Below are 24,352 nucleotides of genomic sequence, written 5' to 3' on the forward strand. Positions count from 1 at the left end.
CTCGTCTCAAAAGGTTTTAAAGACTGACAAACACTACAGTGTTGTTGAAACTATGAAACATTTACACTAAAAGAGGCTTTTGTGTTTTAGAAACAGACATAAAAAAATATAAAATAAAGATTTGTCAGCTTAAAAATCACTAGAACTCATTCTATTTGACAATTCAGTGGAAAAGTTTAAATTTAGTGAATGAATGTGTTTATTTATAACTATAAGTAACCTCCTGCACCTCCTCCAAAATAAGCCTCACCATTGTCTGCGGGTGGGGTCAAACGCTTTGTCCATCAGGGATCCTGGGTAAATCCGGAGCACCCCGCTGGGTGTTGCTATGTAACGTCGCACAATGTAGCAGTTGAGGCTACTCATTTCCATTAGTGTCATCCACTCATCCGTGACGTGACTGGTCGCCATGACCTCATTCCTGACGGAGGACTGCAGAGCGAAAGGATGGATGATGAGAGGAGAAGAAAAGAGGTTGAGTGGAAAATCAAAATGATAACAGAAAGGTACAGCGAGGAGGGGAAAAAGTTTTTTTTCTTTCGGTAAAAGTTTAAACTCCAGTGCTTTTTCTTCTACAGTTTGAAAATGTTTATTCAGAATGCAGGAGCAGCACACTTATCTAACAGGAGTAAGAATGAACCTTTCTCTGCTTATGAAAGTGATCAAGAATACACAGCAGGGAAACTGGATCAGGTCTAAAGCTTTGAAAAAAAAAAAATCCCATCCCGCAGCCTCAAATATGTCCTGGAGTTTGAAAGAGGTGACAAGGTCACCAGAGGGGGTCTTTTAAGGTTGGCTTGGGAAATCTTTGCGGGGACTGTGCTTTGGAGTTTTAACTCCCCCAGGACGGGAATACACGCAGAATGCCAAATCCAGAGCGGATTCCCCTCTTAAAGATGCAGAGGCATCGTTTCAGCACTGGTTCGTGTTTCACACAAACAGCTTTTTCACATAAAGTTATTGTCTAAATCAATCCGGGCTGTTTGTAGTAGATAAAGGCATGTATTTTCTTGTACGTGTGTGTACTTTTGTCCAAACCCTAAAGCTCTAAATCCCATCAAGTGAACCTATCTAATCTCCTGTAGCTCATATGAACACATAACATTTGATTTAGCACCAAATTAGTATAAACACGTGACATCTCATAATATAAGAAAAGGTTTTTGGAAAAAAATATGTTTCGTTAAGTGATTTTTTTTACTTTTAATAAGCAACAAGTGGAAAAAACTTTATTTAGATTTAGTTTTAGCAGTGCAGAGTTTCTAAAACAGAGCACACGGTTATTTTTGCCGGGTGGGAACGCTCATGTCTCAGTTGCATATTTCCCTGTGGATCAAAAGGACCAGTGCTCTGACATATGCTGGCAGGTGTCCTTAGCGTCCCACAGCTCTTTGTGTTCATTCCACAAAAAAAATAAATAAATAAAAAAAATCTGGCAACCCTAAAAACTACGAAAAAAATGTGTCTAATGTGTAAACTTTGCCAGACTAGACTCAATCCATTTTTGAGCTTTTCTCGTTCCTGGATGACATGGCTCTACCCGGGATACGGCTCCTCCTTAATATGTCTCTGGGAATTGTGTGTCTTCCCAGGGTGGGATATGAAAGAATTCCAATAAAAGGGGAACTAATGTATGGCTATAAACATCATTCACTGATTAGCATGACTAATTGTTTCTTCAGACCACCTACGCAGCGGCACAAGTGAGGCGGCTGTAATCCCATCTGAATGACAGCTGATTCTTCTAAAGGTTTACATAAAAGGAGGGGCCCGGTCATGTCCTTCCTGTCTATTCTAGAGGAAGTTTGAATTGTGTTTCTCTCTTTTTTTTTATTAACTGTAAAATTCCAATCCAATCATCTTTTGATCTATTTTAAAAGTATTCAAAGTAATTTTTTATTTATGATTTTCGTTTTCTCTGATATAGTTTCTGCAGAGCGGCAGCAGTTAATCAGAAATTTACTTCTGAGTTGTGGGCGGGACTTATGGCAGGGAGTAAAGATGGCCTCATTTCCCATCATGCCTTTATCTCCTGCTACTTTACCGACCCTCACAACCCCAATCTGACATTACTGGTGCAAAAAAAATGGTGAGCTATATTGGAGCTATCCAGCCGTACAGTTTTGAGAAATGAAATGATAAAATATTGTTTATGAAATAAAAATAGGGGAAAACCTGAATCTATTTGTTAAATTTGCTCATTTTTTAAAATGTGTTTTTGATGAGGACATCCCTAGTTAAAAACATGATTTTTATTGGAGTGGGTCTTTAGAGTTCTACTAACTGAACCCTCTCAGATGTGTGGTTTTTAGGTCGCAGGTTCTTTAAATTTGGGCTGCTCTAGATTAACATAGAATTATTGCTTTCAATATCTGTAAATTCTGCAGTTTCTATGGCTATTTACCTTGAGGCCAGGGTTGGCTATGAGTCTGGTGTTATCGCTCAGGTAGGCGGTGTAGTGCTCAACCATCCGCTTTGTCTCTGGCTGACTCAGGTGCTCATAAGGAGAGGAGAAGCTCCCAGCCGCCAGCATCACTGTGGGGGATTCTGGGACACAAACACAACAAGGACTGAGTCAGCATTACGCCGCAGCACTGGTCTCTAGATTTGGGCGTTTAATCTTACCAACAGTGGCGAGCTGCTTGAAGTGCAGGCAGGAGCTGGGCTGGCCCAGCAGATCCAGCCGATGGTAGAGCAGCTTTGAGCTCGGAGCGGTGTTAAGGTTCTTCAGCTGCTTCACTGGGATCTCCGGCTGCACGTAGACGATGCACAGGATGAACGACGTGTCCTGAACCTGGAAGTCAAAGCACAGCAGAGAAAGAGCTCAGCTCTACTGGAATCCTGAGCAAACACAAAATTCAACTTATCACTAAAAATGATAATATCTAAAAAAATGTTTTCTCTTTTTTAGCTAAACTTACAGAATTTTCAACACCGCTCCCTTTTTAAGTCTTTAAACAAATCTAACCAGTCCAACATCTGCTTTTAGTGCACCAGAATGAATCCTCCTCTTACAGACTTTATTGCTAAATCATGCAAACTGTCAGACACTCTGCAAATCATTTTCAGAGATCTAACCAGCTCCCATAACTCAAGAAACACTCACCTTCTTAAAATGTTTTTAGGGAAACATCAAATGGATTTTTGTTTGTTTCAGAAATGCAGGGTTTTCTACACTGATGTTTTCATATGTCACTGAAACTGTTCTGTCTGGCTTTGAAAAACTTTATAAAGCAGAGCAGTCAAAGGCATGTCAGAGATGACTTGTTTTAACACCACAGTCTGTGGGAAAAACCAAATAAAACGTCAAAAGTACTTCAAATAGCAGCGAAAAGAAATGGTTTAATTTAAACAAGACATTTCTGGCCCTGCCAAAACATTGAAAGCTAGAAAAAAAGTTTGTTTCTGTTACTGAAGTATTTGTTCCTAAAACTTCTGGGGCCTGAGAGGAAGAGCTGATTCAAGGGTTTGATGGATTCTCCCTGTGACAGTTGTTTCAATGGTTATGATGTAGGAGAAGGGCGGAGCTTTGGACTGAGAAAGGGAAGGATGCTGTTGATTTTAAGGCTGAATTTAAATTAAAAAAATCCTTCTGGTCACCTACCAGCTTCCAGGCGTAGCTGACATTGTACGCATCTTTGCTGTTGTCCCTGAGCCGATTGGCGTGCCAGGACAGCGAGGAGTTAACGGGCACGGCAATGACCTGGCTGCCCAAAGGGAGGCTGCAAGAAAATACACAGAATGCAAGTCATATCTGGCCTGTGAGGTAGAAGCGGTGAACATTCTAGGCTTTTTTACAGTGCTGTGAGCACCTTCCTTCATAGGTTCATACCTCAGGATGTTCTGTCGGACAGCAGGGAATCCTGGGATATTTTCATAGTGGATAATATCTGTGTGCAGGGGGGGCTCCGTCATCAAATAGGGCCGTGTCAGTGACGGGTGCATCAAAGTGTATCCTGCAAACAACAAACTAGTTGAGCTTTGATGAAGATAAAAACTCCAACATATAAAAAAAATTAAAAAGGTGGAATTTAACATTAAAAATGTTTATTAAATTCTTCAACAATGGCCAATAAAGGAAAGTTTTTAAATACATCAATACACAAATCAATGTCACAACTTGTTCTTTACTTTATAAGATGCATAACTCAGATTTAAAAATACTTTTTTTTTACTCTAAATGAGGAGTAGATTATCAATGTGTCTCAAACTACTAAAATCACAGCATAAACTGTTAATCTATAGCAAAAACCCAAATTAAAAAGCTTAAAAATCAATCATTTAATCCTGGTCTCCATATCAACTCATTGCAAAATTAATTCCAACTTATTTATTGGCTTTTCTTAGCTCCTCGGTCAAGTTTCCTTCTGCACATTTGAAAACTCATCAACAGCAAATGATTTAATCAGCAGCCACTCACTTTTTTTGTTTATCTGGTGCTAATGTACGTATTTTAGAAATAGGATATTGGCTGATGGGATATTTATAGCTGTAATAAAATCCCAAAAGAGACTCAAGGGCAGAAAAAAGGGAGAAAAACTCATATCTGCAAAGCCCCCGCCATCATTCTTGAGCCTGACGGCTCAAAGCCAAACACAAATTATTTAAAGTTATGGTGGTTTTGCCTAACAAGAAACAGAAAAACGACACATGCAATCATTTCCAAGATTATTCCAGCACTCTTGTTTCTGAAAAATTAGCTTGATTTTCTTCTTGATGCTTCTGCAGCATTAGATTTAGAAACCTAACCATCTTCTGACATTTTTTTTGTATATGTAGAAAATATTATCAAGGCAGATAAAAAGGGTTTCTGGAATTGCTGCCCTCCCAGCGACTGACCTTTGTTGTCAATGAGGAATGTGTATGAAGCCAGAGAGTCTTGGTAATAGGTCACATCCTCCAGTATATAAGCCAGGTTCACATCCACGCCAACCACGCCTAGAAGCAGGTTACCAAAGTAGCACGGCCGGCTCACAGTCATGATGAACCCTGAGGAAACAAAGCATGCATCACGTTTGTCACAACTTTTGTAGAATCAATTCATGTTTTGTTCTAAAAATGTGTCTGATTTATTTGCTGATAGTTAGGTTCATGTTGGTATTCATTCCTCAGCTCAGACTTAAGACTTCAATTAAACTTTATTGATCCTTTTTGGAGGACTCATTCACAAAAATTGAATATCATTGTTAAATATTTGAGCTTCTGCTTTCTTAGATTGTAGATGATCAAAACATTTGGCTTTTTACATCAACCACCCAGAAGAAACTATTGAATTAAAATATAAAAAGGCAACTTTAAGGCATTTTCTGATTAAAAATGAGAATAAACTTGCACATGTATGAGTAGATCTGTAGAAAATATATTTTTCATTAAAAATAAAATGCTCTACCCACAACCATCATGACTAAAATCTAAAGGATCAATGTTTATTTATTATTTTGATTGGTTGAAGTGTAGTCAGGCTCCCATCACTCACCATCACCCATGGGGTCGGCGTAGGGCAGGCTGAAGCGGGCCAGGTCGATCATGCGGTTGGGCAGGTTGATGTAAAAGCGTCCCACTGTCGTTTCCAGGTTGCTCAGCTGGTTCAGGACCATCATACTGCCTTTTACCACTGGAATCAACGGCGCGCTCGCTGATCCGGACGAGCGATCCCGGTCAAAGATTCGGTCCACGCCGTATTTGCCGGAGTTCTGCTCTGCCAGGTCCCTCAGGAAGGCCAGCTCCTTTAAGCCTGTAACTCCCTCTGTGGGAAAATCAACCACGTTTCAGAAATTGAGGATCGTTTGATTTAAGCAAGTTGGTCTTTTGGGAACAGATCAGGAATTGATGACTTGCCTGAGGCTGCACAGTTATTCAACTAAAAAGAGGAGGGAGTGCATGACAGAGATCCCTACTAAAAACGGCAACACCAATCTACACTCCCAGTTATATTAAGGAAGAGCTTTGAGGTGCTGGGGGATTAATGTAGAGATTAACGCTGGGATTAATATAAAGATTTTATATACTAAAAAGTTTTATTTTTTAAATCAAAACATTACTGTAAACCTGAATAAAGCTTGTATTTAACCAGATTATAAAATGAGCTGCTGGATCTTTTTTTTTTTCAACTGGGAATCTTTTACATATGTCCGAATAGAGCTATGAAAGGAAAAACCTGGAGCAAGATTTGCACTGCTTTGACATTTTGCATCAAGCCTCTTCCAACTGTTGGTGGGGAACATGCGCTTGTATCGGGCTTTGACAGTCCAGTGTGAACATGGTAAGCGTGCGTTCAAGAATCCACATTTAGCGCATAGGTGGGCGGTGTGAATGTAGTTTTACACCTCTGGATCCTAACCTTTAGAAATCATAAACTGCTTTAAAACTAACGTAGAACTTAAACATAAATCCACAATGCAGGTGATATCAGGGCATAAATGTCATTTGGTGGTCGAATGGATGGAGGGCAGGTTTCTGCAGCGGTCAACTGGAACATATGGCACCTCAAAATCTACAGCCAGTATGGTCAAACCACTGAGTGGATGACAGTAGAATCCAACCAAAAATCTGCTCTTTTGATTAGCTGTCTGGGTCACACACTATAGGAGGCACCATCACAAAAATTCTGCTGACAGCTCAGTTATCAGCTGTTTTGTGCTTCTTTTCCTGTAAAAGTCCTTGACATTTACCCAAAATTTATGTTTTAAAGAGACATGATAAAGGCAATATATCTGATTATGGTTCCTCCTTAAACAGCATTTCATCAACTCTGAAGCTTCTCAAGCCTGTGTTTTTCAAAGCCGGGCACAGCAACACACCTGTGCTCAGCCGAGCAGCCAGACTGCTGCTGTCTTTGAACAATCAGCACTTCACATTTGGCACGAGATGCAGGGAACACGACTCCCACACCCACAGCATTCACCTTTCAGATTAGTGAGAATGCATCAGCAACAAAACAAATGCTTTTTGCAATATGCAATGCTAATAAACCTCAAAACGAGAGATTTCTGCATCCTTTTCATCATCTCTCTTGAAAGAACCAAGGTCTTCCGTCAGTCACACACACACAGAGCGAGCAGCGCCCCCTTTGAAGTCTCACTCTTCCCTCTTAGATGTACCTCATTTCCATGCTCTGATGCAAAAACGATTGGTATTAATGGTGGATTAATGCATGCGCAGTGGGAGTGGGTGCACGCCTCTCCCAATGGGAAGCAGGAATTAGACGAAACAGATGGGTGGACAAAGACGGAGAAACAAAAAGGGGGGAAGGCCAACACCTCAGACCAACACGGAGAGCCAAAAGCCTTTGAGGAGGCCTTCAGTGCTCCCCTTTTTACATATCCAATGTTGGGACATCAAACACACACATAACTCCCAAGGGAGTCAAAAAGAAAAGACAGAAAGAACATATTTGGGTCTAAAATTAAAAATATTCAAAAATACCAAAGAAAGTTACATTTTGACAGTTTTTAAGCAGATTTGATCCAAACTGACATTTTCACACGTAGAAACATTTGATAATTTGGTTAATAGTTTAGAATATATTTGATATTTTAGAAAACTACAAAATGTGTGTTTAAACAAAATAAATTGAAATTTTATATTAAAAAAATCTTCTAAGTTGCTAATAAAGTGGTGCACAAAAGCTAATTTTTGAAAACAAAAACGCTAAAGGAGTCAGATAAAGGAAATCTACCGTTCATTAGAGCGTAGGTGAGGATCATGACGGAGTTGTTGAAGTGTCGGTTCTCTTCCCGGACCACGCTGAGCGTGGCCCTCTTGTCCTGCTCCGACGACTCCCGAGACGTGACGCCAGCTGACAGGTAGATGATCGCCATGTCTGTGGCTGCGACACAACACGTGGCAGATACCATCAATGGGAGAAGTTACAAACAGCTGCAAAACAACAGTAGGTTTTTTGGGTCTTACTGCTGCTCTGTTTACTGAGACTGCTGGTGTTGCGCAGCAGCTGGAAGGCTTTCTGAAAGCCAGCGGCGTGTTGGGTGGCCACATCTGAGGACTTGATGTTGGAGATGAAGGTGCTCATCTTCCTCTTGGTCTCACTGGTGGATGGAGACAGCAGACTCTTGTAGCACTGGTCTAAAGAGCAGGAGCGGACAGTCTCTGCCACGGAGAGAACGGAGATCTGGGGAGGAGCAATGAAGCTGTTTCAAAAACTCAGAAAGTTTTTAAAAATAAACTCTAGGATCTTCTGGTGTCTTCGTCAAACCTTGTCATGTTCATCTACGGCATTTAGGATAACTAGCGCTGAGTCTCGAGCGATCTGCAGCTGAGTTTCAGTCACAGAAGCGCCGTGGTCCACCATCACCACGATGTGTTTAGACTGAGGACGCACTGCAGAGACGTACACGGGTCTGCAAACACACAAACGGGAGAAGCTTGAGTGACAGTTATTCGTTAGTTATTTCCAAAAAATGCATTTCACTTTGTCTTTAGGAATATATTCTTCATATAAATAGAGATTGAAATCGAATAAATGCAAAACTGTTAATAGTTAAATTATATATCATAAATACATATATTTTAAGTATGTTTTACCTTAAAAAAACAGCTTTAAACCCCTTGAAACTCAGATATAGCTACACACTTGGAGCTGCACCCAAGAGCTGTTATCTCTCTAAAGTGCATAAACTGCTTGTTTTCTTGAAATTGACTTTAAGGTTCTGCATTGTGTTTTCTTCTGGTGTGTTATAAGCAGGGTGAGATCCAGGGAGGTCAAAGTGTGTGTGTGTGGTCTACTGGACAAGGAGACGTTAGTAGTGCATAGAATGCCAGTGATGTATTTACAAAGCCTCTTTCAGAGAAGCATGCAAAGCTATTTTCTTTCTCTCTTGGCTACACACTTGGTTGCTATGATGAAGACCCAAGAGACGAGGCGGATAAATGCAGATGATGCAAAATCCACAAGGGAGCACGAGAGAAGTGTCTCTACGTTTTAACTTAAAAAACAACACTGAAGGTGTGAAATTCCAGTGGCCTACAGTGGAACAGAACCACATTCCTGTAGGGGGCATGTGCGGCCATGGTGTGCAAGGATGGTATGCCACTAACAATGCCCCCGAGGGCAATCCCACAGCAACTGGCAAAGCAAGCATGAAGACACAAACATTCTGCTGTGCCTTTATCCCAGCAGAATGTTCAAAACTACGATGATAACGGAATAACAGTTGTACCTGCTGCGGTGTTCATAGTTTCCTTTACAGCTAAACTTGTGAGCTGGGAAAACAGTGAAGATTCCCTCCTCCGAACTGAAGTACTGCCACTTTATTCCTGGGTTGGACTTCAGGTTGTCAGCCAAAACTGCAGAAGACAAAGAGAAAAAAAGACAAAATAATTAGACATGAAGACAAATAGAAGGTGTAGAATCATTTTTTTTAATTTAATGGTAATCATTTACCACTGTGACTTACTAGGTCGCAAATTTATTGTCATAGCAATATTAGCAAGACAGGTATTGATAAAGATGTCTTAAATTGCAATAAATGGTTACCTTAAATGCTTGACGTTATTTAACAAATTTAATTGAGCCTTTTTAGCATTTGACCAATCAGATGGACCTCCTTTTTGTTAGATGCTCGCCTCCTAGGTAGACGTGTGTCGTTTGGTAATTTAAGTTCTGTTAAATTTATTTAAATAAAACTGATGCAGTGAAATAGATGCTTTGCTACATGTAAGTCTTATCGTCATTGCAGTATTGATCACTAAGGCTGTAAAGAGTATCCAGATGCTCGAATACTTGCTCCCGAAAATTCGAGTACGAATATTTGCAACGTCCAAGATTTCTGATTCTTGATCTTTATAAATATAGTGGAGTGTAGTAAAATATTATCATAATAATATCTGGGGATTATTTGGTTTTGCGAGCGACCGCTCACATCTGTTTCATTATGGATTCTGGATTTTACCAAATGAGTTTCCTGACATGAAGCCAAGACAACTCAGTCATTTCAATCTTTAATTTCTCAATCCTTAATCACAAATCTACTTACTTTCTGCTTGACACAATACAAGACTTTTACAACATAAGAGAGGTTTTAAAGACTAAAAATACAAATGTTACATTATTGATAGCTAAACAAAAGTGGAAAGAAGTTGATGGTTGTCACCTTCCAGCTGTCCAAGAAACGAACCAACTGCAACCACGCTCAAAGCAAAGACGAAAGCGGTCATTTCAAACACGTATAGTCATCACATAAAGTGACACTGTCAAATCCAACTGTTTTTTCAATTGATCGTAGTGCTGGGTGATATAAAAAAATGTTTATCACGATATATAAACTATTTTATATTACAATAACGATATATATCACAATGTACCAGAATAAAGTATATTTTCAGTTATTCTCTGAGAAAAATTGACAAAAATCTCACAAAAATGGTTTCAAAGTGCACAACGGTTTCAAGCTTCTTGGCGGGAAAACAAATGTTTGCACAGAAGTTTAGCAATAATAATAAACAAAAAAAAAACAATAGACAAGAAATGGCAAGATTAACACTTTTCTATCGCCCACACGAAATGTCTCGTCATATCGCCCAGGACTACTTCGCTGATTTACATATATACACTTTAAACTTATATACTAAGAATTTTCTCTGACTTGACAAGATGTGATTTGGGAGTCAGAACAATGTGTTGTTAGCTTTGTTAGAAGTTTCAAATATTTAATTTTCCAAATCTAAGAGATAGCAGCCATCATTGCTGCTGCGTATAAGCCGTTTTACAACATTACCACGTATTCTGCCATGTTTGTTATTATTACATTGGTGGTTTGAATGGCCAGGGAAAAACCTTTAAAGGTTCCCGTTCACCCGTGGAATCCTTGCCAGACATGCTAACTACAACACCTTTCCCTGTCAGCTGCGTCTACACCGTCCCAAAATGTGTTTTTTGGCTTGTGGTCATCTTAAATAAAACTACGTGCTAAGAAAAATTCACTTTACCACTCCTGTCTTTGCACCAGATATGACAAGCTAATTTCTTTTTCCTTCATTTATACCACACAGAAAAAAAGCAAATATGCCTTAATTACACATCTGCCAAGAATTACAAACACCACCGACTTCCCGACACATCCCCACTTTTTTTTTGACACACAACTGGTTTGCCCGCTATAGATCATCCCCGCCCAGTCACACTATCCATCTCCACAGCTTTTATAAACAGGAACCTCTCAGTTGTGTTGACAGAGAGAGGAGGACTGAATAAACAAAAGTCTCGTTACAGTGATCTATTCTAGCACCAATGTTTAGATCTTCTCAAAGACAGGTGGAGAAGCCAAGAAATGGCACACAACTCACAGAAGATGGCCATCATTTCCTTCAAACCTAACAGATTTGTAACAGAGTTGACATGCAAAACTCAAGATGTGCAGCTATAACTCAGATAGCGAGTTATCCAATGGATATCAAATACAAAAAGTGAATGTTAAAGCTGCTGAAGTGATGGGGACCAATTTTTTTAGGAACTCATTGGATTGTAGACACTAATACTTGTTGTCTGACAAAGTCACAGAATGCTGCACTCCCTATGGCTGGTACAGCGGAAAAAGATTGCAATACAGCAGTACAGGAATCCCGCACTGTTTACAGTCTATCCAAAAAACACAGCAACAGCACAGCTGCGTCCTGACAGCAGCTATTTCCAATGACTCGCGCCTTTCAGAGGCCGCTGACTTTCTCACGATTGCATACAGACAGGAGTTCATGTGCAAACATCAGCATGTTAAGGCGACACCTGAAAGTAAAAACGTATCCGATCCGGACGAACTCAGCTGTCACAGAAACACAAGTCACTTCTTGTCCGATGGTCTCTATAGCCAAGAACAACAAAGTCATCTTTTGTTTGCATCTTTAAGCATTCCTCACAGGTTGAAACAGTGTGGTTTACTTCCTTTTTTAATCACCACAAGTTTTGATGAAAGTCAAAACAATCAGCATATTTTTCCATTCATAAAGTGATGGAATCAGCTCCACTACCTGATGTAAGGTGGATTAAGCAAAACAACAAAAGTCACAATGTGATACCCAGAATGCCTAAAGGTGCAAAGAGACTGGTGATTGGTCAGAGGGGTTTCATGGAAAGTTTTCCTAGCAAACTGTGTTTATTGATGTGTGCCTCTTTTTATATGCAATAACCAGCCTTAATGTAACACTTAAAATACAAACAAAATTCACTTTTTTTTTTGTTTATTATGATCAAGTACAATATGTGTCACTTTAAGGTTCCTGACGATGGAAGCCACAATGCTTCAGCAATCCATCAAATGGTGCCACTACGTAGTTTACCGAAGTTACACTAAAACGTTTAAAAACATGTTTTGAATGTTGTGTACCACATGAATTCTGTTTGAGGTCAGTAAACACAACCAGAATCCATCCATGAGCCTTGGATTATAAGGCACAATGTCAATTTTTGATAGAAGGATTTTAAAGCCTCGTTTCCACTGAGTGGCGCAGTACTTTACAGTATTTTGAGTTTTCATTGTAAATTGGACCCATTAAACAGCAGAACAGACCTCTTGGGGGGTCCCCCATCGGTTGTAGGTTCAACAAAAAGTGAGGCTCAACCTGTAGCCAACATTAAATTCCTGTTTTACACAATGTACAGAAAGTAAAGCAAGAAAAAGACGAGCTGCTGGATGACCTCCATTGTTGTTGCTTTTCTAGTGGTCACACTACAATGACATGCTAGCGGTCTACACCATACATGCACTGTGAAAACAAACCGCTCGGTGGAAGCGAGGCTAACCGAGTGGAAACGCTCGCCAGAATTAACTGGTCCATATTATACCAGACTGCTCACTAGAAGCGAGCTAAATCAAACCAAGAGAGTTTGTCTGCCTTGCTGTTTAAACTGCAGCCGCCATTATCAACGTCTGTTTGTGTTGGTGTGGAGAAAACTGCAGTCATGTATAAAAGAGTGTTGCATTCAATCATAAAAAAAAAATGTTGAAGGAATTTGCACAAAGTTTGGAATTATTGTTTCTGGTCAGGGTCTCTCAGTAGCCACAGTTCTCTCCATGAAAAGCCACTTGTTGTCAAAGCTACATTTCCCACGGTTTTTCGTAGCATTTCACAATCTATGTACGATAGCAAGTTGAGAGTGCAGCGCCGCGCGCTGAACTGACGAAAAGTCGAACTGCTTTACGGCAACAAGAACTCCTATTTTCCAGATTTTTCATGACCAAACGAACCCGACCGCTCACTGGAAACGTGGCTTAAAGTGCCTTATGCTGCTAAAATGTATGAAAAAAAGACATTTTCTAATGTAAAGTACGTTTTGTTTTGATTGTATGATGTGGTTCTCTATTTTATTCAACTGATAGTATTTGGTCAATTGGTTACATTACTTTTCATCCCTATAAATCTAAACTTTAATGTATATTTTCCCCAACGTCTCTAACAATCAGTACCCAAAGATAGTTGGAAACCCTGAAGCTAAGCATCATCACCCTCTTTACCATTGAAATGAAGCTGGATCTGCAAAAATGATTTAGGAATTGCTACAGTAACAATAACAAAATAAGAAAAAAATTGTGTATCGTATCTTGTTGTCAACATAACCCCCATGCAGCCTAGCTATCATCCAGTGACACTAATGACTTTGAAAAACTGCAAACACACATGTTGCAACAACTAGGAGTGAGGACCTATAAGAGGAGTTTGACAGAAAAATAATTAATTAACCCCCATTTCAAAAATCATTTGCAGAAATTGCTACAGACTGCAGAAAGCAGGAACCTGAGAGGAGAAGATGGACTAAAGTGGTGTTGCAATCAAACTGCACTCAGCCCATCATATCAGCCAGTCCTCTGATTCAGCCCTGATGGATCCCATCTCCACAATCTTGCCTTTCTTCCCCCAAAAAGTACAAAACAAAATTGGGGAGGATTGAAAAAAAAGTTCCTATGGAGTCTTGGTGCAATTACCTCATTTCAATCAGCTCCCACCTCTCCCTTCTTTCCCTGCATTCATCATTCTCTGTTCTCAATTATCCCTCATTCTTGGAACCCCTCCGTCCCTCGTCTGTGCAGCGGCTTGTTTAGACTGGGCTGAGACAAATGGGAGAGAATGAATACACTGAGAGCGTGGGGTCAAGGAGCGCCGAGTGTGAGGGATGAGGAGCAGAGAGGTGGAGGGGTAACTTAAACCCACCACGCCTGGCTTGTAAGGAAAATCTTTTTTTTTTTTAAACCCCATCGATGGTGAGGTGTTGTGAATGGCTCTCATTATGAATGGTTTTCAGAAAAAAGATACTGGGAATAGATGGTGGGGGGAGCGATGGGGACAGAAGATGAACTGATGATGATGGAGCTTTCACGGGGTAAGAGGGTAAAAATGGGACAAATCCATGAAAGGGGACAGTGTTCTGCTGGCCTCGGATCCGAAACCCCTCAGCCTTCCCTGTGGAAACTTCTGATCTTCTGAGATTACGCAGAACTTTTGGTGACTCTTCAGTTTTTATGTGTTGCGAGTTAAACTTCAAATGTGGATAGTTTCCTAAAGGAGCTTTATACAGTTTTTAACTATTAAGGTCACTAAACGTGGTTGGTTTATTCACTTACTGTTTTTCCAGCTCGATAATGTTGACCTAAGGGATTCAATTTAAAAAAAAAAAATGAAATGAAGACCTAAACAATAAAGAATTTTGCGATAATTACTGTATTTACGAACCCATTGTACTCTGAGGATAAAAACATGGTTTATTAAAAAAAAAAAACTACATTTAACGATATTATTTTCACAAAAAATGTTTGACCATGTACATTTAGCCCTCCAAACGGAGAGTTAAGGAAAAATAGTGTCAGGAAGTTCAGATGTCACTCCCACTTGATGATGTCATCAATAGTCACCAATCAGCTACATTAACATTTGTGCTTAGCTACCAGCGCACTGAAAATACATAGCAACATTGGTTTTATAACTTTAAAAGGTCGTGCTAAAGCAAAGTAATTAATTAACATTTAAATATAAACATCTGTGCTTCAGAGCACACTCACGTAAATGCACTTCCAGAAAAATCCTCACGACTTATTTATGACTTAATTATCTCGCTTAATGCGCCTTATTAGTCGGTGTGCCTCATACAGAATATGACATAAGTTTGGAAAAAGGTAAATGCATCGACCTTATGATCTGGTGTGTGGAAAATACGATAAGTTGTGTTTGAATATCTAAAGAACTGAGATACTATAAAGAAAAATGAGAACTTTCTGAAACCACCCATGACAATGCTGGAATTTAAATACATTTTGGCTAAATTACTATTTTGAGTTTTCAAAAACTCATGAGGCAACCAAGAGATTAATAGTTAGTGGAAAAAAACAGAACTGGCTGTGCTTCTTGAAAAGAAATGACCAAATTAGCTTATTGTTTATTTTAAAAAAAATACAACTGTGCATTTTGAACAGGATTTTTTTTGTTTGTTTCTTGCTTTTTACCTGCTGAAGGAAAAAAAAGGATGGTTGGGGGTAAGATATCTTTTTTTCTTTTGATTGGCAAACAGAAAAAAAAATGGTGCACAAGCAGTACCTCTCGTGGCTATGCAGTTCAGCTTTGGTTTTCAATGATTATTATAAAGCAAAGTTGTGCACATATTTGTAATTAGAGGTAAATACACCCTACTTTAGTGAACTCCCACAAGTTTCATCTTACATAAAAACAGAAAAAAAGAAAAACCTCTTCAAAGGAGGAAGATAAAAGTCGTTGAACACCACTGCAGACAGGATTTCAAAGTCAAAGATACTGTGGTTCATTTGCTGTCAGGCTGTTAAGGAAAAGTCTTTATATCAAAGGTATGAGGGGGAAAATAACTGTGAAATAAGTAATAAGAAGGGCAAAGAAGACACAGGAGACTTTACAAATGTTTTTGCGGAAGAACAGAGACTGTTTTAATCTCACATCAATGAACTCAATTAAAACTGCAGATGTCAGAGAGACTAAAAGAGATTTTTTTTTAAAGTCTTAGGGAAATCTAGTTATTATGGGAACTGCTATAAAAGTGTCAATAATAACTAAAACAACACAAGAAAAAAAAATGTTAAATGAACCTGAGTTGAGGTCCCGTCCAGGATTGAAAGCTCGGCTGTTGACGGTCGGGGAAAGTCTGTCGCAGCAGATCGTCTTGGAGACGTTGGTATTAAAGTTTCCATCAAACCTAAACACAAGAAAGAAAAAAAGTCAGCTTAGAGAATTAATAGAGTGTGTCGACTGACTTGGTGGGAAAGCAAAACTGGGCTCTCCTTAAAGTGCCGTCCACCCACCATTTCATTTTATACAAAACCAAGCCTGCAGGTTCACTCATACCTCAGACTTTACTGCTTTTGCTGAAAAATGTGTCGATTGGGATCTGTACAAATTATATGACCAAAGAAAAATATGCTAAACCATAAAACTAATGAAATAATTTGAAACATCTGCGGAGCCTAATAGCCCTTAGCTTGTTTCATTTCAGCTAAGTAAGAAAAACAGCTAAGTGCATCATCGGTTGCCCAGATTTCACATTATAGTCAATTTTAAAGCTTATGCATTTTCCAAGGAAAAACACTTGGATTTCTTTCAGTAATCCCACTTTCTGCTTTCATTTATTCACACTCGACACATACAAGCTTAAAACAAGGGCTGTTTATTATTATTCAAAGTGACCCAGCATCCGTTGTGAGTCTTTAGTTTGTTATTCCTGGCCTCAGTTCCTCATGCGGCCTTTTTAAACAAAAAGATTTCCTGGAAAAGCTTTGTTTGGTCAGCACTTTAGGGCCAGTTAGATCCCACAAAAATACTCCAGGAAGCAAGGAATCCCTGTCCTCCACTTTCTCCATTTTTATCCCAGATTTAGTAGTAAGCTATAACCAGCTGATCCTAGCCAACACAGTGTTTGGTTTGTTGATTTTTTTTTTTCCAAGGATTTTATGGTTATATTGCTTAGTTTTCCTCTATATTTTGTTGATCTACATCGCTTTTAAAGCTTAAAGTTTAAGCTTTCATTCCTTAAATACTTTGGTCTGCTTTTAAATTGAGCATGTATTTAAACATTTACCATTTATCACAGTATACACTGCTTTTTGCAATACACGCATCACACATTGCGATAATGATAAATTTTTGATTTTTTTGTGCAGACCTACAATTCTATTCGCTATTCTTGTCAAAAATGTTATTTTTTGTTGAAAAATCCTTTAAATACCTAAGATTTACAGGTTCTGCAACTCTAGAACACATCTAGAAATAGCACTAAACAAACCGTAGATCCTGACTCCAAATGTGCAAATTCTAAACATAAGTGTTCATGAAGGATACAGGATATGGCAAGATTAAAACATAATGAAGCCAAGAAACAAATCAGGCTTCATATGTTCCACACAAATGTGACTTTAACATTTAATGAGCCACAAATTCAATTTTTTTAAATTAACTGTTGTTTTTTTCCACAGTAACAGACAAATCAGCTGATGAATAAACTTGCAATTAAACTGTGCAGGCAGGCAGATATTTGTATGTGGGTCACAGCATCCGCAGCATGCACACTGTATGATCTTTATCTTTAGAGACTCCAAAATGAAAGAGCAGACAAAATGAAGAGCAGAAGGTCCAACAAATGTAAGAATCTAAACATTTAAGATGGTGAAGAGTTAGACATGAGAAATGAGAAATGCCAAAGGTTAAAAGATACATTTTTTATGGTTGCATCTCTCCTGAATCTAGCATAACCCAAACTGAAAACCATGCAGAGAAGCAGAGAAGTATTTCAAAGACAAAAAAATGTGTCATGCAGCTGTGAAAAATCTCCCCGGGTTGCTAAAAATGTCTTTTTTTTTCTTTCTTCGTAGAAAAAGCTCAAAACAGCAACATCCTCAAAGTCCTTCATGACGTACTTTGAAAAGCTGGAAAACCTGCAATCATATTTAGCATTTAGAATGACAAATGATCATAAAAAAGCTGTCCTGGAAAGTAGGTTCAACAGAGACACCCCTAAATAAGACACATTTATTGCAATCAACACCAACAGTGTTATTTTAGCGTTGCATGCGTGTGTCGAGTGCACAAACTGATTTCCACAAAAAGAGGAGCGTATGCAGAGGAGTACGCTGCCCTGCACTGCACCAAGCTTGGCTACTTTGATCCTTCCTCCTCTCCACACTAGACAACCCAACCACCACCAACCTCCTCCTCCTCCACCCCCATCCGCTGGCTTAGCAACATACAGATGCACACGTGCGCTCATAAACAAGCCTCGCCGAACATTCACAGACCTGCTGGCTGTTTGGACTGACAGGTGCTGGCTTGTACAGGTTGCATTCAAACGCCCCCCATTTAGAGTCCCATAAGGCGAAAATCATTACCCATTCCCCCTTCAACCCAATGAGCATAGAAGGGAGGAGGGGGGTTTAAAAAAAATATGTGCCAGATAAAAAACACATTTGCTGCTGCTTTGAATTCAACATCAAAACACATGAGAAAGATGGAGAGAGCAGCGAGCCTGATCAAACATTATCATGAAGGCAGAGAAATCTCTTTTTACTTTTTTTACCCAAATGAGGCTCAATTCAACAGAAACCAAATGAAAAGAAGAGCTGCATGGTTTTAACCGGTAAAATGCTTTAAATTTAAACATATAAAGATTGTAAATACCATTTAACACTAAATAATAGTTTCTAGGTTGGCTTATCCCAGAAGAATTTAAAAAATGCATGCTTCTGTACTTTAAGGAACACGGTGTAAAAGTATTACAAACAAGACAACACTACTGATCATTCTGTGCATATACAGTCTTTTTTATGTAACTGCGCCTTGCCATTCATTATACCTCGGTAGAAGCACAAAGCAGCCTGTAACATAGCATTCAAAAAAAGCCCCCTGGGAATAATTGCCTGGAAGAGACTGGCTGCTGCGTGTTCCCCAAAGAGTAATGCGATTCCTAATATGCCTGCAATCCCTCAGCGGTAGCACCGGTTAAGCAAGCCGAATGCCAGCTCAAGCACTGAGCGCTAAAAAAGGCCTTTCATGTCTTTCTCTGGGTGACAGTTCTACCCCAAACAGATTAAACTGCAACTTTGCAAAGTAGAATGGATTTTTTTAAAAAATAGTGTGGTTTCATGCAGCTCATTTTTTTTTTTTTTTTACATTCAAGAAGCTTTATCGCCATTTGAAACGTTATTTCGTTTTTCTAGAACCTTATGCTGAATAAACAAACCAAAGACTCCAGAAAACACAAGGCTATGTTGCTTTGAGTGTTTGGGGTTTTGAAAAACCATTGCTTTAAAAAAAAAAAGATTTCTGTCACTGTTGGGACAAATAATTTTACGTAAACAGTAAACAAACATTGCTTTCCACTAAAACACATTGGCATGACTACCTCACAGCTAATAATGCAAATCTATGGGCATTCCTGTAAACCTTACCTATATTTAATCATTATTCTGCTTTCTTTTAATTATAAAACAAAAGAAAGGCATAAAAGTTAAATTACAGAGCATGAGAGATTCCATATTCCCCAGGTGGCTTGTCTGTGCTCCTATCTTTAGCCGTGGACCTCGTCTCTGGCTCGTCTCACGCTCCGAGCTGTCCCCCAGTTCCATCTGGATGAAGCCCATCTGCTACACTATACCAACATTTAGTTGTAGAGTCAAATAAGCTAATTCTTCTTTAATGGCCCTGGTACATCGCCTGTCCTTCCTGGGAGAGGATCCCTCCATGTGGACATCCTTGAGGTTTTTTCTTTTTTTTCCAGAATTTTTTTTTTTTTAAGGAGTTTTTCATACTGAGAAGGAGCGTCAAGGGCAGGGATGCCTCGTTTAGTCTGTTTAGTTTAGCAATCAGCTTTAGTTTATATTTTATGATTGATTTGATGTTTTTGGACAATTACCAGTGTTAAGCCCATTGAGACAACTGTGTTGTATAAATAAAGTTGAATTGAATTTTTATTCTATGATGTAAGACTTATTTTTCAATGAAAGTTTGAGCTTTGAGAGTTTAAAGTGTCAAAATGTATATATCTGTCAGATAAATTTGTATAAAGTGTGCAGCAAAGGATTTTACTGCCTTGAGTACATTTTGAATCCTGCTTTGTGGATTTCTCCTATTGTGGGAATATAATAAGGGAACACTGTAGTCTGACCTGTTTTTAGATTGTACTGTTGTGAACAGCTGGAACTGGACCAAACCACTAGGAAAAAGTAATGTAGTTACAACAGATTGTGTGGGCCAAAAAACGCGCCAACTAAAAAGAAAAAAAAAGATTAAAGAAAAAATGCCTTTTTGCACTAGTTTAAAAAAAGACAATAAATCTCAAATTTATCTTTACTTACAATATTGACATACTCATTAAATCCGATAATCATTCTTTTTCTTTTAAAGCAAATATTTTTTTTTAACAAAAACCTCTTTTAGTTCTTTTGTAGGAATCCATACATTGATTCTTGAAAGTTCCATCTTTTTTCAGTTTATAAGACTTTCTGTGAGGTGTTCCAATTAAACTACTAATATTTGCTGTTAAATTACATTTTATTATCAAATTAGCCTCATTAAATGACCTTCCACCTTTATCATACCTTTTATTTAAACTTCTCTAGATTTGAACTGTTCCTGAAATCACAGTTCTTACCTCACTTGTTCTGTTCGATCTTTGACTGCTTGATAGTCTATGTGCTCTCACGTTACTGAACTGCACCAGGATTTACTTGCAAGTCAAAAGAGAACTTAATTTAAATCAGACGAGGCTACTCTTGTTTAGTTTACAAAAACGTGGACTGTCATAGGACATTTACTTTGGTGCAAACCAAACAGCCCACTGTGAAAGCTTTCTTAATTGGGACTAAATGACCTTCTGTCTTGCAGCGAGACATGCTGCAGTCTTCCAGATACACAATCGTACAAAATAAACCGATAATAACCTTTCACTGGTGTAGAAACTGTAAGGCTTATCACACGGCAAGTGGCGTACCCCTGTTGGAGGTTGATTATGATTTGATGTTTACAGAATTTCACACACAGCCATGAAGTAGTACATCACACAAACTTTATCAAACATATTCCCACAGGGAGAAAAGCACACCACACAGTTTCTATAATTTTTTCTATCTTCACAGTTTGAGTTGCTTTAGTTCTCTTTGATGTGTTAGTTTATCTTTCATCAATCCTCAAATAGCATACAAATGAATTGAAAGGATATCAGGCAATCTAAAGCGTATTTTAGATGGAGTAAAAACGTGAGAACTAAAAATTAGGACTATGTTTTTGATCTAAGTTGTTTGTCTTCAGTTGTTTTATGGGTTTTGTTTTTTGCAGATATGGTATACAACGTAGGGGAAATGCACAGAAATATATATGAAATTCATCCTTAAAAAAAAAACAACTGAAATGGTTTTGTTTAGTTGTTGTTATTCACTGGCAGCCTTCTGACAAGTCTTTGATTGCAACAGTAAAAAATGTGTTCAAATCATTCCAGGATGCAGCTGGAAAAACAAATGTGCGGACTTATGGGGTTTTGGGGGGTGGAACAGTGCTTTTGTGCATAAAGGAATAAGCTAAATCAGATTTCCTTTGATTTCTCAATAGTCAGAAAGTGGGGGTAATTATAATAAAATCACAGAAATGTGTCAGTGTTTTGCCATACCCTCCACCAACGTGTGCAATACTTGGCTGAATGCAGCAAGACAGCAGATCTGGTGGATGTGAAGTGTCAGCCTGTAGGCCTTCAGGAGTGAATCTAAGACATGCAGATAGTTGATGGTAGATCCAAAGAAGTAATATGCATTCATTTAGGTTAGTTGGGCACATTTTTATCTCAAAAGAAGAACTGAAAAAAGCATAAGAAACATCTGATAGTGCACAACCTTAAAGTTTTTTGGGGGAAAAAAACACATTTGTAGTAATTTGTACTAATGACACTTAAAACTCTAACTTATTACTGATTAAACTATATATTTAAAAGTTTTATTCAAGTTAACCTGTGATAAATAATAAATAAAAATTGATAGGCATCTCCTAAAAGGAATGTTAAAACAGGATTTCATGGATGTCAAACTGGTCGCTGACTATAAAACTGCTTAAAGAAACACTTCTCATAGAACAACATAGATTCTCTTAAGTGACTTAAAAAACGTTGTGCAATAACGCCATCAGGGTAAACAACATTCCATACTGACATATACAGATTGAACGCATTCATTCATGGGTTTCTTCTTAACGGCTTTGTATAAACTGCTAAAGAGCACACTTCTCACGTTTACATCTGTAAAGGACTGCAATAAGCACAGAAAAATCTGATGCCATAAAGAAAACAGAAACATGATGCACGCTCTACTCCTACAAGCCTTATTTGCTATTTTCAGGTCCAGTCTGTTGTTGAGACCAAGCAATGATTAAAGCATACCACCAAGTGCTAAGCACTGGCCTCCGTAGACTTCCTGCAAAACGATAGGCTGTCAGCTTGACAGCTACAAGACATGGACACCCTGTGAATCATCTGATCTTCCACTAAACTGAATGACCTGGCTGAGACCCCCAGTGGCACCGGATCCTTGGAACTGGTGAGGGACACGGTAGAGTCCTGTAATGCGGCTGAGCTCACTCATGTCCAACATACCTGCAAATATCCAATCTGTTTAATCCATATTCTTGAAAGATCTGCATGGAGAGGCATTGTAACGATGGATAGGGTGAAACAACCAAACGCTCTTTTAACCACACAGATGTGATCCAGAGGGAAAAGCTTAAGTGACTTTTTGAAGTAATGTTAATGGTTGTCTTTTATCTAGTGATCTGCTGAAATGGTTCCAGTTGTAATAAAGTTACGACTCATTGTTACAACCTTTGACGTCATTATATTTGGTTTAGTAAATGTTTATTTCTATGGAACCTTTCGCAGATAAAAATCACAAAGTGCTTCACAAAGAAGACAGAATAATATTACATCCAGTCATACACATATTGCAGGTAAAATAACATAAAAGACAGAAAGCAAGGTAAAACACAATAAAAGACGTAAATAAATTACCTAAAAGCTCTTTTGAATAAAGACGTCTTGACCTGACTTTTAAAACACTCAACGGAGTTTATCTGTCGTACTGACAACGGGAGGTCGATTCCAAAGACGAGGAGCAACGGCTTGAAAGCAACGGCTTAAAATGAAGTTAAAATTAAAGGGGCCATACCATGATATTCTTAAGCCTTTAAGAGTGAACTATATCCATATATATGATAATATATTACCTTCGGAACACAAAAAATATTAGTTATTTTCGTGAGTTTTTTTTTCTACCCGCAAGTAAAACCACTTTTCCTGAAGCTCCGATTGCCGCTTTGGTGGCTGCCGCACATTTTATTCTGTCATTCTTTCTTCGTTTCTCCAACGAAAATAAACAGTATCCAATTTTTTTCAAAGACGGATGCACATACCACATATCTGCCTTTAGTAGTGCTGGCCATCGCTTTGAGATTCTTTATAGAGAGGAATGAACAGTATAATGTACTTAAAACCTCAAAAAGTAGAATTTTCATGGTATGGCCCCTTTAAAAAGAAGAGACCAAAATCCCAGTAAAAAGCAAGGTGCAACACGTATACTACCTGTTTGAAGCCAATTTGAAGACAAAAATAAACAGGAGACAGGTCAGATCACCAAATAACTGGGAGACTTAACAAAACATTTGAACAAACTGGTTCCAAAGCTGTAGTTTTCTTCGGAGTTCATTTAACGTATTTTCCGCACTATAAAGGCACACTTAAAGCCTTAATTGACGAGCATTAATTGACGGTGCGCCTTACAGTGTTGGGTAAATTAACTAAAGTGTCATTTATTATTTTACTTTAGTTATTGGATTAATTTGTATTATAATCAGAGTATCTCCAGTTACTAATTGCCCTTATGAATCCCTTCACATCTATATAATTTGTTACTTTGTAATATGTTACCCCCCAACACTGGTGCCTTATAATGTAGCAGTGCAAAATATATCGTAATATTTAGGAAAATTCATCTAGAAATATATATTTTGTAATTATTTATCCACAGATTTCAAGTTGCTATTCCTTCAAAACATTTTTATTATCAAGTCATGCTAAAGGTCTTCAACTGCTGTCACGTCGTTTTCTAAATCTTTACCAAGACTTCTCCAAATAGAGATAAAATGATTTTGTATACGTTTCCCTAACAACATCTCATAACTGTGTGTCGATCCAAAAATGAAAGCAACCCAGCTGTAAGCCTTTTTCCTTCCCTGGGAAAAATGCTTTGAAGCTCAGGGATCAATCAGAGTCAGCCTCAGTTTGGTATGCCCACCACCGTCACCACCGCCCCTGTGATCCCCCCCTCCACCATTCCATCTGTCTTGTCCAGGTTTTATACAATCTTTT

At 38.5% G+C, this 24,352-nt stretch overlaps 1 protein-coding gene across 2 annotated transcripts in view; it reads right to left on the minus strand.

Moving 5' to 3' along the window:
• cachd1 (cache domain containing 1) overlaps positions 1 to 24,352 on the minus strand; it is a 75,665-nt gene that overhangs the window by 14,120 nt on the left and 37,193 nt on the right. For both annotated transcript variants that reach the window (XM_024278795.2, XM_024278794.2), the window contains exons 4-15: positions 16,053 to 16,159; positions 9,177 to 9,303; positions 8,213 to 8,357; positions 7,912 to 8,128; positions 7,679 to 7,828; positions 5,477 to 5,746; positions 4,840 to 4,989; positions 3,833 to 3,956; positions 3,605 to 3,722; positions 2,626 to 2,794; positions 2,405 to 2,547; positions 251 to 432 (exon numbers count right to left, since the gene is read on the minus strand). In XM_024278795.2, coding sequence (XP_024134563.1) covers positions 251 to 432; positions 2,405 to 2,547; positions 2,626 to 2,794; positions 3,605 to 3,722; positions 3,833 to 3,956; positions 4,840 to 4,989; positions 5,477 to 5,746; positions 7,679 to 7,828; positions 7,912 to 8,128; positions 8,213 to 8,357; positions 9,177 to 9,303; positions 16,053 to 16,159 — 1,902 coding nt within the window. The remainder of the gene's footprint in view (positions 1 to 250; positions 433 to 2,404; positions 2,548 to 2,625; positions 2,795 to 3,604; positions 3,723 to 3,832; positions 3,957 to 4,839; positions 4,990 to 5,476; positions 5,747 to 7,678; positions 7,829 to 7,911; positions 8,129 to 8,212; positions 8,358 to 9,176; positions 9,304 to 16,052; positions 16,160 to 24,352) is intronic.

Source organism: Oryzias melastigma, linkage group LG4, assembly GCF_002922805.2.
Source record: "Oryzias melastigma strain HK-1 linkage group LG4, ASM292280v2, whole genome shotgun sequence".
Taxonomy (NCBI): domain Eukaryota; kingdom Metazoa; phylum Chordata; class Actinopteri; order Beloniformes; family Adrianichthyidae; genus Oryzias; species Oryzias melastigma.